The sequence below is a fragment of the Idiotropiscis lumnitzeri genome, chromosome 4, assembly GCF_059441095.1.
Source record: "Idiotropiscis lumnitzeri isolate Australia: NSW breed Sydney's pygmy pipehorse chromosome 4, RoL_Ilum_1.0, whole genome shotgun sequence".
NCBI lineage: Eukaryota > Metazoa > Chordata > Actinopteri > Syngnathiformes > Syngnathidae > Idiotropiscis > Idiotropiscis lumnitzeri.
This window is the reverse complement of record NC_142394.1, coordinates 27,324,982-27,337,876: the sequence shown is the minus strand read 5'-3', so window position 1 is coordinate 27,337,876 and position 12,895 is coordinate 27,324,982. Positions and strand designations below refer to the sequence as shown.

General features: G+C 45.1%; 3 protein-coding genes across 3 annotated transcripts; 2 read left to right on the top strand and 1 right to left on the bottom strand.

The window, feature by feature from the left end:
• Window positions 1-2,454: 2,454 nt before the first annotated feature.
• On the top strand, window positions 2,455-3,550 carry rpl34 (ribosomal protein L34). Its single transcript, XM_088292577.1, has 5 exons — window positions 2,455-2,541; window positions 2,905-2,976; window positions 3,052-3,151; window positions 3,226-3,329; window positions 3,424-3,550. The coding sequence occupies exons 2-5, from the start codon at window positions 2,912-2,914 to the stop codon at window positions 3,506-3,508; spliced, it is 354 nt and encodes a 117-aa protein (XP_088148703.1). The 5' UTR covers window positions 2,455-2,541; window positions 2,905-2,911; the 3' UTR covers window positions 3,509-3,550.
• A 937-nt stretch (window positions 3,551-4,487) lies between these two features.
• ostc (oligosaccharyltransferase complex subunit) lies at window positions 4,488-6,213 on the top strand. The gene is made up of 4 exons (XM_088292575.1): window positions 4,488-4,729; window positions 5,595-5,688; window positions 5,755-5,952; window positions 6,037-6,213. Exons 1-4 carry the CDS (start codon window positions 4,591-4,593, stop codon window positions 6,053-6,055), a joined length of 450 nt encoding a protein of 149 aa, XP_088148701.1. The 5' UTR covers window positions 4,488-4,590; the 3' UTR covers window positions 6,056-6,213.
• A 69-nt stretch (window positions 6,214-6,282) lies between these two features.
• On the bottom strand, window positions 6,283-12,482 carry etnppl (ethanolamine-phosphate phospho-lyase). Its single transcript, XM_088292574.1, has 12 exons — window positions 12,341-12,482; window positions 11,519-11,678; window positions 10,625-10,699; window positions 10,442-10,535; window positions 9,366-9,482; window positions 9,205-9,287; window positions 8,900-9,125; window positions 7,721-7,875; window positions 7,570-7,659; window positions 7,372-7,502; window positions 6,967-7,011; window positions 6,283-6,813 (listed from the first exon to the last, which is right to left on the bottom strand). Exons 1-12 carry the CDS (start codon window positions 12,411-12,413, stop codon window positions 6,800-6,802), a joined length of 1,263 nt encoding a protein of 420 aa, XP_088148700.1. The 5' UTR covers window positions 12,414-12,482; the 3' UTR covers window positions 6,283-6,799.
• Window positions 12,483-12,895: the final 413 nt, after the last annotated feature.

Sequence of the window (12,895 nt, the reverse complement as noted above, 5' to 3'; positions counted from 1 at the left end):
AGCATAAAAGTGTTGACTGGTCACACGTGGGCCATGAAGGAGGGGATGGGGACAGTGGGTGTTTTGATTTTGATTCGACAAAAACAAGAGAAATTTCCACGCCGGGCCTGCCGCACCCCCCCCCCCTTCGGAAGCGGCACAACCCGAGCCCACCCCACGCTCGGGCCCGGCGGCTAAATCCGAGCCTTTGTGCTCCACATAGTTGTATGGATTTGTCAGCATTGGGGCAGGGGCATCGGGGGGGCAGATAGAGCGATGATAAGCAAGCGAGTTTTTCCAGTGAACGGGGAAGGACAATTGAGCGAGCTCGGCGAGCTATCGAGCTAGCGTGATTGTAAAGGTCTATCAATCACGCGTTTCGGTCACATGCGACGCTTCTCTCACGGGTGAAATGCTGGAAGCTTCCAATCACAGGCGCGGGGCTGTGCCGCTTGACGGCCGGCGGAATGCAGTCAGCACAACGAAAAGGCAACCGGCGGGATTCGGGGAAAACCAATCAACCAGCGAGGCTCTTATAATGGCTTTGTGAATGTATCGCCAATGCCGGCGAATATTTAAAGAGCGCGGAAAAGGGAAAGTGGAGAGATAAATTGGTTGGGTTGCGCCGAGGGAGATTAATCAATTGATAATCGTCGAGGAGGTTTGATGGCTACTCCATGCACTGGAGCTGATTAGAAAGCAGCTGAAAGTGAGATCCGACTTGGATTTCACAAATACTGCAGGCAGAATGATGAATGTACGCCAATTTTTCTCGTACTGCCAAAACCTCCTGAGTATTTTGTGCCCAAAATGAAATTTTGTGATTTCATAAGATGCTTATTCCATTTTTGGATATGGAAGACTTTTCTTCTAATTCTGAATGCGCCTTTTCCAACACAAATGCTGCTGAGTTTATTTTACACACACACAAACTTACTTTACCGTTCATGCCACTAGGGGGAGCTTCATCACGTTGCCGCAATACACCAGAGGATTCTGTGATCTGCATGTCACGAACGGTGAATTTTGCCAAATACGGGGGTTCCCTCCCGACACGCGACGAGCGTCCGCTTGCTGGCAGATTGCAGGACAAAGCAGACAAAAAAAAAAAAGAAGCAGCGTATTGATCCACTGGCTTGATCTCGCAATAAAACGGGAAGGACACCGCCTAACCTTTGGCAGCCGAATACGGCCGCTTAATATTTCATGGCTTTCCGTGGGCGGGAGACAAAAGAGAGGCCAGATGTGCCGAGGGACACTCGGGAAGCTTTGCGGGTCTTGTGCGGGGCAAAAAGAAATTGACATAGGGAGGATGATAAGGTGAATCCCGAGGTTAACCGTCCTGCTGGCGCAAGTCGGACGGAAGAAGCCAAGTAACAGAGTACAAATACTCAGGGATGAGCGAGCTCAGGTGACAAACTGTCAGGTGAAGGAAATGGGCGGGGCTCCGCTTGACAATTATTTCACACTTCAATGTCATTGGGAAGGCAAAAGCGTGAGCTGTGATTCTATTCTAATCACAGTAGAATTATTAAACGGGAGCAGCGGGTTTAAATCTCAGCAGATTACATGAAATGGCCCAGGAGAAATGAAATACATAATCATGCAGGGACAATTCTGTATTCGCAATTAGATGGTGAGGTTATTACATATTTATAATTTTACAACACTCTGAAGGAAACCTGAGCCGTGATATTTCTTCTGGAAAAAATAAAGTAAAAGTGAATTTGACAGCCCTGACTGGAGACCATGATTATGAAACAATCACAGTGCAGTGTTTAGAATAAGCGTGGTTGCAAATATGATCCTTTTCCTTTGACTTTAAGAGGACATTGTCGTCGTCAGAGTCATCACTGAACTTGCATGTGGAAATGTTCCACATGAAAAGTTTGCCAAGGTCTCCATCTGTCGGATGACTGTGACAAATGCCTAATTGTCTTTTTTGTTTTCAAACGTGTGCTGTGCGCCATCTTCCCACTTCATGACATCTAAAATATGAATATGCACATTCACTATATGGATACTATTTCTCTTTAAAATGCTAGTAGTGGATCCAAATGTGATAATTAAAAAATATCCCTTATTAAATGTTAACAAAATATAATTGGTTGTTTTCATCTCTACTTTGACAGAAACAGATTTTAAAAAAGCGAAATATTCCTATCCACTGGCGTGAATTATTTGATGTTATCAGCTTCAAGAATGACTCATAGCGAATGCCAGAAAAACATTGTTTTGAAGTTAAAAACCACCCCAATCTGATAAAACACAAAAATTTGTTTTTAATGAGTTTTTTGTGGCAAAGCCTGAGCCAAAGTTAGCAAATGCATATTGTATATAATCAAGAGCAACTATCCTAACGATTTATATTTCAGAGGGTGTACGTTTATTTTATATACGTTTTCTAAGTGTTTTTACACAAGCGTCCGAAAAAAAAAACAAAAAAAAAAACATGCAGTACATTGTCATCTCCAGTAGAGGGCGGGGCAACAACCGGCATGGAGGACTTTAAACCTTCCACATCCGCCTTCGTGCTTCCTCTTCCGGTCACGGCGATAGCAGGTATGGCGGCTATGGAAATTCCTGTTAGATCGCCGTTTGCGAATCCAGTTTAATCCGCCCGCACATATATGTTTACAATCAATTTCACGACACAGTGATAATAAGGACATCTTGACCTCCTCGTTTGTGTAATCATTTTTCTATCGGCGCCTTGGAAGGTTTATTGTCAAAGTAAAACAATAAGGCCGCTGCCGGTTCACATCATTGAGCGTTCGCTGTAGCCACAAACCAACTCTGGAGAAAACGTATCAAATCGCTTTTGTCTTGTTCGGAATTATTCATTCCGGTGCTCGTTCCCGTGGTTGTTTGTGTGATATTCGTTAGGCAGACCAACGGGCTAACACCAGTGTTTTGTTTTGGCAGTTCAAAAATGGTGCAGCGCCTGACTTACCGACGTAGGCTGTCCTACAACACGGCGTCCAACAAAACCAGATTGTAGGTGCCCATCAGCGCTGGAGTGTTTGCGGCCGCTTGTGCAGCTGTGTCACGCCCGACTGCCATGTCTTTCAGGTCCCGGACGCCTGGTAACCGCATCGTTTACCTGTACACCAAGAAGAGGGGCAAGGCCCCCAAATCAGCGTGTGGCATCTGCCCTGGAAGACTTCGTGGAGTAAGTGGAAGGGAGCATGCCAGAGCTTCAACATAACTTGTGCGGATGCTTATTTGTTTGCATGTGCTTCCCAGATCCGGGCTGTGAGACCTCAGGTTCTCATGAGGCTCTCCAAGACCAAGAAGCACGTCAGCAGGGCTTACGGAGGCGCCATGTGCGCCAAGTGTGTGCGTGACAGGTAAAAAAAAAAAAAGAGCACAGCTTTGAAGGGGGGGGGCAGGGATCAATCTCCCTTATGTTTTAATTGAAAAATAAATCTCCCCTTTTTGTAGGATCAAGCGCGCGTTCCTGATTGAGGAACAGAAGATCGTCGTCAAGGTGCTCAAGGCGCAAGCACAGAGCCAGAAGTCCAAGTAAAATGTCTGTTTGTAGTGCCACAATAAAAAAAACAAAAACCAATATTTGTGTATGTTGAACTCATTTTATCAAGTTGACAATCTGACGTTTTAAAAGAGTGTGGCTCGTGAACTCCCTCTAGTGGTTCTTGAAGAACACCATGTACAGTTTTTTTTTTCTTTCAATATAAGCGTGTACTGTTGAAAAAATATTTTTAGAGGTTGACTTCAGAGAAACGCTGTTATCAAAGATCGACTTACGTCATGGTGGACAACTACATAGCACGTCCACCTTACAGTAAAGAGGTGTAGGGTTAGATCCCGGCTCTGGCCATCCTGTGTGGAGTTGGCATGTCCTCCCGGTGGGTTTTCTCGGGTACTCCAGTTTCCTCCCACATTCTTAAGACATGCATGGGTGGTTGATTAAACACTAAATTGGCGCTGGGTGTGAATGGTTGTTCGTCTTTGAGTGCCCTGCGATTAGCTGGCAACCAGTCCAAGGTGTACCCCACCTACTGCTTGAAGACAGCAGGGATGGGCTCCAGCACGCCCACGACCCTCGTGAGGAGAAACGGAACAGATAATGGATTGATGGAACTTATTCTTTTTCATTGCTATTTGCCAGTTGCAAAAAATAACTTCAACATTTGGCTTTAAACACTGAAATATTTAATTAAACATGTTTTGAGTTGGTATGAATGGCAGTAGCGATAATACTGGGGTCCTTCAAAAATACATTTCAAGAATTTTTTGGGGCAAAATTTCATATAGTACCTCCTACATGTTGGGGGCAGGATGCCAATACAAATATGGCACCTTAACTTAGATTTGGGCCAACTTAAAGATCTGACAACTGCCATTTGTGGGTGCATAAAAGCATTTCTCGCTAACAAAGATGATACATACGCATTATTCCACACAATTCCATTTAGTTAAGGTCCTTTCTATAAAAGAGTCAATGCATGAGACGAATGCATTTATTTTTGTGCAAAAGAAGAGAAAGAAGCGTCACTCACTTGACTTCCGGGACACGTCACCAACTGCTTCCGAGACGTCAGGCTACGAGTGGAACAACAAGCTTGTCTCGGTGCAGTCGGCGACGTGATGGAGACTTTGTACAGCATCCCGTTCACGGTGCTCGAATGCCCCAACGTGAAGCTGAAGAAGCCGTCTTGGCTGCACATGCCGTCGGCCATGAGCGTCTACGCGCTCGTCATTCTTTCCTACTTTCTCATCACCGGAGGTGAGGCCGGCGAGCGACTGACGCGCTAACTCCACGGACAGGCAACATAACACATTGCTGCACACGGCTCATGAAAAGAAGTCACCGCAAGAGCCGTCGAGCGTGTGGATTTTGCCTCAAAACGTTAAGAAGAACCAAGCTAGCCGAGCTAGCATTAGCCGACAATTGGAGCAATTAAACGGACGAATAAGTGACTGAAATTTTGTTGGCAAGCCTTCACACGTTTCACTAGCTTGACGACATTTTTATCGATTGAACTTGATAGTCAACATAAGCTTCTTGGAAAAGAGTTTTGAATTCTACTCGGGCGCGCCGCTAAATGACGTCATTGCAGTCGCATAATTAAAACGTCAGCTCGCGGCCGGTCTAATAAGTTTTAAAATGTTTTCATCGAAGTCTGTTTTGCAAAATGACCGTATGTTCATCCGCGTTGTGGTGTATACGCTTGTAGATTTTTCAAAACATGTATTTGTTCTTATTAATACTAACCGTTTATTTAAAAGAACAGGTGAGACCGAGCAACTTTTACAATAGTGACGTGGCCAAGACAGCAGCATGTTAATCGTAAAACACAAATCCTAAACTACACATCCAACCAGAGACATCAAAACAGTGTGAAATTGTCAAAATGACGCAACATTAGCAGTTTGTGGAAACACTAAAATATAAAAATAATTGGACGGTAAAGTTTGAAACACTTCTCGATGTTTATCTACTGCCCCACTGCATTTTAGTATTTGTCATGATTATGATGATGACACACGGAGATGGAAGTTTTCATTTGTATTTTTCTGAGGGACTACTTGATGTAAAAAGCTTGTTGATGCCGTCCTATTTTTAGCATGTATTTTTCCCCCCCTGCCAGGTATCATCTATGACGTGATTGTGGAACCGCCAAGCGTGGGCTCGATGACGGACGAGCACGGACACCAGCGGCCGGTGGCGTTTCTGGCGTACAGGTGAGCACATCGCCCACTTTGGCACTATGACGCAAACAATGCGAGCATGTTTTGTGCCTTCTGCAGGGTGAACGGCCAGTACATCATGGAGGGCTTGGCGTCCAGCTTCCTTTTCACCATGGGAGGCCTGGGCTTCATCATCCTGGACCGCTCCAACGCACCGAATATCCCCAAGCTTAACCGCTTCCTGTTGCTCTTCATCGGCTTCGTGAGCGTCATCCTCAGCTTCTTCATGGCCCGAGTTTTCATGCGCATGAAGTTACCGTAAGTCTCCGGAAACATTGAGCGTTTGCGGCCATTCCGTCCCGTTTGTCTCACTCCTTTCTTTTTTTTTTTTTCTATCACCAGAGGATATCTCATGGGATGAATTCAAGTGTGGATGATGATTCATCTGGACTGAAAGCACTGATGTTGCTGCAGAAATTAAGCGCGAAAAACTGCCAGCAATGGAGATGAAGCATGAAGTGGGATTTTCTTTTTTTAATTTTTTTGTTACGCAGTCCTGAAATAAAGCGGTTTCCAGAACCTCCTGTGGTGGTGGAAGTTGATTTAAGGAATAATCCAAAACTAAATAACTCACGAGAACAACATACCTTTGCTTCATGCTGCATTTAATGACTGTAAGGCTTTCATTCATTTCATTGAGCATAAGATAGAATCATTAAAATCACTCCCAAATGTAACAATTTAAGAGGAACAGAATGCATGAGTCATACCTTAAAACCTGTGAAACGTTAATACTGCTCTTTTGAGAACCCAGCTTAAAAAAAAAAATATAAGACGTCGGGTGCCATTTGCCTCATAACGTGTTGAGTGGGCAACCCAGTTTTGTAATCGTCCCTTTACCCCGTTTAATGTCCAGTCAAGATCAACTCATTGAGCACCAACAAAGACTTTGCGCTTGTTAATTAGCATTTCACATGTTGCACACTTGACTAGGTCAAGTCCTAAAAATAACAAACCGAGCAGGCTTTGCCTCTCAGTTTATCCTCCTTTTTCATCAACAGTCAAGTTCTTCTTTGTCACCAGCAGCACACTTTCTCGCTCAAGCTTCTTCATGACACTTTCTTGACTCTGTGCCAAGCTGCTGTGACGATCATGCAAAGTTGATTTATCCGGCGCCACCTTAAGTCAAGAAAAAAATGTTTTGTTAAGCGGTAAGCTAGTAAAGTTTTCAAAATATTTATCATATTATTAAAGCCAGTGTTGTATAATATCTACTTAAATTTCTTCCCCAATTCCACGTTGAAGATTGTATTTTTTTTTTGACATTCTTACCATTGATTGCGTTGGTGGTGTTCAAACCTGTGGCTGCTTCAATTTCTGTGTGGGGGGGGGAAGAAAGTAATTCTGTCAAAATGCTGCAAAGAAAGAACGCACCAAGAATTTTCAAAATCAGAGTTTTTTGTGTGATATCACCGAGTGAAGATCTTCAAATTTGAGTACAATTGTAAAACTTGAACTTTTCGATTAGCCTGCTTCTTCATGAACATTTAAAAACTTTGATTTGCTGACAAATTTACTAAAAGTCTTACTTCAGTGTAGCGGGTACTCATGAAAGCTGACGATACCAGCTACCGATACTGTCCTCGACATAATTTGTTTTTTGCTGACTTTATTCGTTCAGGAGGATTTTTCAAGGTGTTCAAAGCGCCCCGACAGCGTGAATACTTCCCGTCGCACCTGTGAGAATGGCGTCCATTTTCTCCACCACAAAATCGGCGTCATCGATATTGAAGCACATGGGGGGTTTGAACTTGAGCACGTTGCGGTGCGGCCCGTCGGCGCTCAGCAGCACGCGCTCTTTCTTCAACCTGGTTACAGAAGGGTCAAAGGTCGTTCTTCTTGGGCGTGTTCACGTTAATCGTGCACGTGTCTTACCGATAAATGACCTCCTGGGCCTCCGCCGTCGCCGGTGTGAGTTTGGACCTGTCCCTTACGAGTTCCACGCCCACAAACAGGCCGCGACCCCTGCAGGAGGTCACATGGTCTTTCTCCGCCGCCGACACATTCTGTAGGACTCGCATTTTACCTGATGTCGCCGATCAGTGGGTGCTTCTCCTTCTGTTTTTCCAGAAGGGAGGTCAGGTACCCCCCGACCCGCAAAGCTTTACCCTGCAGGTCCTCCTTGGCGATCACGTCCAGGACGGCGAGGCCGATGGCGCATGACACCGGGTTACCTCCAAACTGCGAGCGCACACGCACACACACCGGTTAGCGTAGATTTTGAAGGCCTCATTTGCAAGCGTGTTGCAACATGCAAAGCTGGAAAATCACCTGCAGCGGTTAATCTAAATTTGACGGCAAGTCGTACTGCAAATATTGTTTCTTACAGGCGGCTTTCTTCGGCTGAAAATTGCCTGCTCTTAATCTGTTTCATTTTTAGGCTTTTGCCCCTCTTTGGAAAAACTGTCAAAATACTTTTTATTGCTTATTTGTGTGTTTGTTGGATTTTCAAAATAAAACAACTCTGATGATCAAGAAATATGTTTTGTTCACGCTGCGTGTGATGCAGTGGTTGGGCGGCTAACGACAAACTAAAAAATAGAGCAGGCAAATGTATCAAAAATTAATTTATAGTTCTGCTCGCAACAAAGTTGATGTTTGGCTATTCCTTTTTCAGTGAACTGAATCATTAGAATCAGTTCATCAAAAGATTCGTTCACCGAATTCTGAGCTGCCCTCGCCAACACGCTATGTGCATTTATATTGTTATTATTTCAATTAAAAACGTTGCGGCTGCAATGTACGAACGAGAATGGCAGCACAGCACGTTCACTCACTGAATCGTTGGCGACCGGGAAATGACATCACATTTTTTTTCACCGATTCGTTCGTGAATGGGGAATGACATCACATCTTTTTTTCATCAAATAGTATGTGAACCGAAAATTACATCCGGTTCACTCACTGAATCGTTTGCGAACGGGAAATTTCAGAACAGTTTTGGTGAACGACAATAGCGTGGCCGTCTGTTCAGTAAAATCCCTCGTCTATCTGACACTGGCTGCTTATTGGTCGTTCGCGATGATTGACGAAATGCGCGTTCATGAGCTCAAATGTGAAAAGAACGAATCACTCGAGGAAGTGATCCATTCGCTCACATTCACTGAAAAGAGTAATTCTTTTTGAACGAATCGTTCAAGAACGACCCAACACTAATTCACATCACAATCAGAGATTTTAGGAACGCGCGGCGTGGCGTTCTCACCGTGTTGAAATACTCGATTCCCGACGCCACGAAGGCCTCGGCGACCTCCCTGCTGGTGACAACGCACGACATGGGGTGCCCGTTGCCAATGGGCTTGCCCATGGTGACGATGTCGGGCACAAAGTCGTCGCCCTGCAACTGGAATGCCCAGAAATGACTGCCGACCCGGCCGAAGCCCACCTGGACTTCGTCGGCGATAAAGAGTCCTCCTGCTTTACGGACGTGCCTGCAGCGGAGGCGACAAGGAAAGATTCAGTCAAGCGCAAAGCAAAACGGGACGGTTTAGATTTCTCACGCGTACGTACTCGGCTACTTGTTGGAAGTATCCCGCCGGGGGGATGACCTGCCCGCCGCAACTCTGCAACGACTCGGCAATAAAAGCGGCGATCTGCACCAAAGACAAGTCCGCATAATTAGACGAGTTCTTCTTTTTCAGACTTCAAATGAATGCTCGACACGACAGCACCTTGCCTCCTTGAGCTCGCACTCGCTCGATGATATCCTGCACTTCATCAGCGTATGCTTTTGCGGGATCCGGGTGCTCTCTTTTGTATTTGCCACGGTACACATCCGGGCTGGGGGCCTGAGGAGGAAAGACAAAAGAGCTCACAGGTACGCCTCAAGCAGTAGGCGGGGTACACCCTGAACCGGTTGCCAGCCAATCACAGTGCACAAAGACGAACAACCTTCCGTGCTCACACTCACACCTCGAGGCAATTTAGAGTGTCCAATCAACCTGCCATGCATGTTTTTGGAACGTGGGAGGAAAACAGAATTCCAGGAGGAAACCCACACAGGCAAGGGGAGAACATGCAAACTCCACACAGGAAGGCGGAGTCGAGATCGAACCCACGACCTCTGCACTGTGAGGCCATCGTGCCGCTGCCTTTTAAATATATAAAAAAGAATGTGTTCCTGGATTTCACAGAACATGAATGGTCGACTTGTTTGTATTAAAAAAAAAAAGTCTTTTTAGACTTAGAAATACATTATTGTTTAAACATTTCTAAAAAAAAAAAAAAAAAAAAAAAGAAAATAATCAGGGACCTCCTGCATTAGTTGCAGCGTTGCTTCACACAACCTGTTGGGACTTTGTAAGCTTTAATGAACTGTGCTGCTCCTCCAAAAGTGATTTTTTTTTTAAAGCTAAATAACATTTTGCCGACAGTATTTTCATCTTTAGCTGTCGCAAACTGAAAATAGGGGTTTCCAACTTGAAAAACGCAAACGTCTCAACGTCCTTCATTGGGAAGTGAACATGCTGAAAACACCACGACTTGGGCAGAAATGGTATTTGTGCCTTAGTTCATAAAAGGTTGCGCTTTGTTGACTCTTAGTTTTGTTATTCATGACTTATGCCTCCTCACTTCTACAATTATCTGCGATTGTCTTCCAAATGTGTTTCGTCCCGAATGCATGACGTCTCCGCTCTAGTCGAGACAGAAATGCTTGAAACGGCAGCCATGAGTAACACTTTCCCGGCATCAACGCTCGGCGGGCATGACAGGTCCAGTTAAGTCATGGCGTTTTAATCGCACTCACCACGTGAACAAATGGATTGAGCGGCGCGTCTGCCAGATGGTGGAACTTGTAGGGGCTGATTTCGATGAGCGAAGTCACGTGGCCGTGGTAGGCGCTGCAACAAAACGCAAACAAGTCGTTGAAGGGGGTGGCGAGGTGGGCGGAATGCACGCTTTTTTTTTATTTGAATTTTTTTTTACTCACTTGTCCAGGGTGATGATATCTTGGCAGTGCGAGTACTGGCGGGCGAGCCGCAGTGCCAGGTCGTTGGCCTCCGATCTGGAGTTGAAAAGGGCACCAAGGTCAGAGGGAGTCCGTTACTCGCAGTCATCCAGTTACTGAGTCACCGTTGAACACACGCACACACGCACAAACACTCGCTCGCTCGCTCGAGGCCCCGCGCATGATTCACTCAAACTACATTTCTGCTCACAACCCCCAAAACTCAAATGACGACAACACGTTATTACAACGTTTTGGTTGTGGACAATTTTTCAGGCGCTGTTAGCAAAGCAAAAAAAAAAAAAAGCAAATACAAGACTTGAGGTGAACATTTGTGATCGTCGGCGTAGTTACTTATTGACGCGTCTCGCTGCCACGTGACCTTTGACTTATCTGAGCAAACGTCACAACATGGAGGTTTATGACATCGATTCTTTTGGACGTCCCGGTAATAAAGATGAGTTGTTTTTTTTTTTATCATGTTTCAAAAGTGCTGACTGATTACAGTCATCCTCCTCCACTTCAAGCGACAGTATGCTAATAATATGCTATGCTAGCATTCTAAATCGTAAAAATCTTGTGGGCCTATTTCTTGTATACTCCTTGACCTTGAAGTACAGAATTTACTTTCAAATAAGAGGCGAGTTCAAGTATTTGATTGTATTTTGCGGAAAAAAATATTCCATCCTTCATATTTTTGTGTGTCCGAATGAACAAAAAAAGAGCAACAAATTAAATTGAATCATAAGAGTGCGGTGGAGGGTTGCGCCTGCCGTTGTTTTCTGAGTTGGACGAGTTTTGTGGAATGCGGTGTAGCTACAAGTGAGGTGGCAAGGTTCACGAGAGGCGTGTTCCCGCGTTGCCGCGTGTACCCACCCCGAGTTGACGAAGTAGAAGAAGGAGAGCCGGGCGGGCAAGGTGGCCTGCAGCCTCTGGGCGTAGAGCACCAGGTTGTCGTGCAGGAAGCGCGAGTTGGTGTTGAGTGTCTCCATCTGCTTCGCGCCAGCCAAAACCACGTCCGGGTGACAGTGACCCACTATGGGATGGAAAAAAAAAAAGGGTGAGGTGCATTGTGCTGCTAAACAAGGCAGCTGCAAGTTGTGTGGGTGTGTTTGCGGTGGCTGCATCCAAATTATTCGCTAGAAGAATCATGATAACCCAAAACACGCTGCCACCTCAACAAAGGACTTCATCAGGGGGGAAACGTGGAAGGTCATACACTGGCTGGACCAGACTTGAACCCAATAGAGTATGCATTTTACCTCCTGAAGAGGAGGCTGAAGGGAGAATTCCCCCCCCCCCCAAAAGAAAAAACTAACGAACTAATCGAGGCTGCAGTAAAGGCCTGGATAAGCATTTCAAATGAAGAAAGCCGCCTTCAGAAGTCAAAGAGTCGTCGGCTTGATGCACTTCTTGCAAGGAAAGTTGACGCCATCAAATATTGAAAGTTATTCACTTTAAGTCAATCTAATAATATCAGTTCCAGTACTTTTAAGTGGACAGCTTTAAATAAAAGGTGAGCTGTCCAGAGAAGTTCATGACATCTACATGTAAAAAAAATTCACCCCATATGATTTGTGTCATCCGAAACCCAAATGTCTTCAGTATACAACCAAAACACAGCAATTGACCTTGCAGTTCCATTACTGCAAATTTAAGTCTAATCTTCGACATTGCTGCAATAATTCAGCTCTTCACCTTTTTTTTGCACTTGCAATTTGCACTTTGAAGTGGTGCTGATGATGACGTCATTTGTTACCGTGCGCCACATTGTTGATGCAGTCCAGGTAGCGTTGACCACCCTCGTCAAACATGTACTGACCCCTGGCGCGCACCATCTTAATGGGGTCATCGCTGAAGAAGATTTTGCATGATGGCCTGCAAAGGGAGAGAGGAAGAAAAAAATGTCAGAGTAAAAAAAAAAAAAATAAAAATAAAAAAAGATTATTTTTAATAAACTCGGTTTGCTCGTACCCAATGAGCTTCCGTCTCAGGTCGATCGTCTGCGTTTTAGCCAACTTCTCGGCACACATCGTGCAAGTGTTCCGCGGGAGGAGCACTCCACGCACTTTTGGACTGACGATGCGCGCCGCCCATTTGCTGGGGCACCGAAGACACGCCTTTCTGCTGCCACCTACTGGCAACGTGCGCGCATTACACTCACGAATCAATGAAGTAACAAAATATTGAAATGCACTTCCGTTTCACTCGAGAAACATTTTTTTTTTCTCAAACCAAAAAAATCAGCATGGT

Excerpts from the sequence above, each read along its gene's own strand:
- rpl34 (XM_088292577.1), top strand. The coding sequence starts at position 2,912 with ATGGTGCAGCGCCTGACTTACCGACGTAGGCTGTCCTACAACACGGCG. Across the intron at positions 2,977-3,051 it reads GCGTCCAACAAAACCAGATT|GTCCCGGACGCCTGGTAACC; the intron begins GTAGGTGCCCAT and ends CATGTCTTTCAG. Across the intron at positions 3,330-3,423 it reads GCCAAGTGTGTGCGTGACAG|GATCAAGCGCGCGTTCCTGA; the intron begins GTAAAAAAAAAA and ends CCCTTTTTGTAG.
- ostc (XM_088292575.1), top strand. The coding sequence starts at position 4,591 with ATGGAGACTTTGTACAGCATCCCGTTCACGGTGCTCGAATGCCCCAAC. Across the intron at positions 4,730-5,594 it reads CTACTTTCTCATCACCGGAG|GTATCATCTATGACGTGATT; the intron begins GTGAGGCCGGCG and ends CCCCCCTGCCAG. Across the intron at positions 5,689-5,754 it reads GTGGCGTTTCTGGCGTACAG|GGTGAACGGCCAGTACATCA; the intron begins GTGAGCACATCG and ends TGCCTTCTGCAG.
- etnppl (XM_088292574.1), bottom strand. The coding sequence starts at position 12,413 with ATGTGGCGCACGGTAACAAATGACGTCATCATCAGCACCACTTCAAAG. Across the intron at positions 11,679-12,340 it reads ATTGCAAGTGCAAAAAAAAG|TGGGTCACTGTCACCCGGAC; the intron begins GTGAAGAGCTGA and ends TCCATCCCATAG. Across the intron at positions 10,700-11,518 it reads TTCTACTTCGTCAACTCGGG|ATCGGAGGCCAACGACCTGG; the intron begins GTGGGTACACGC and ends TTTCAACTCCAG.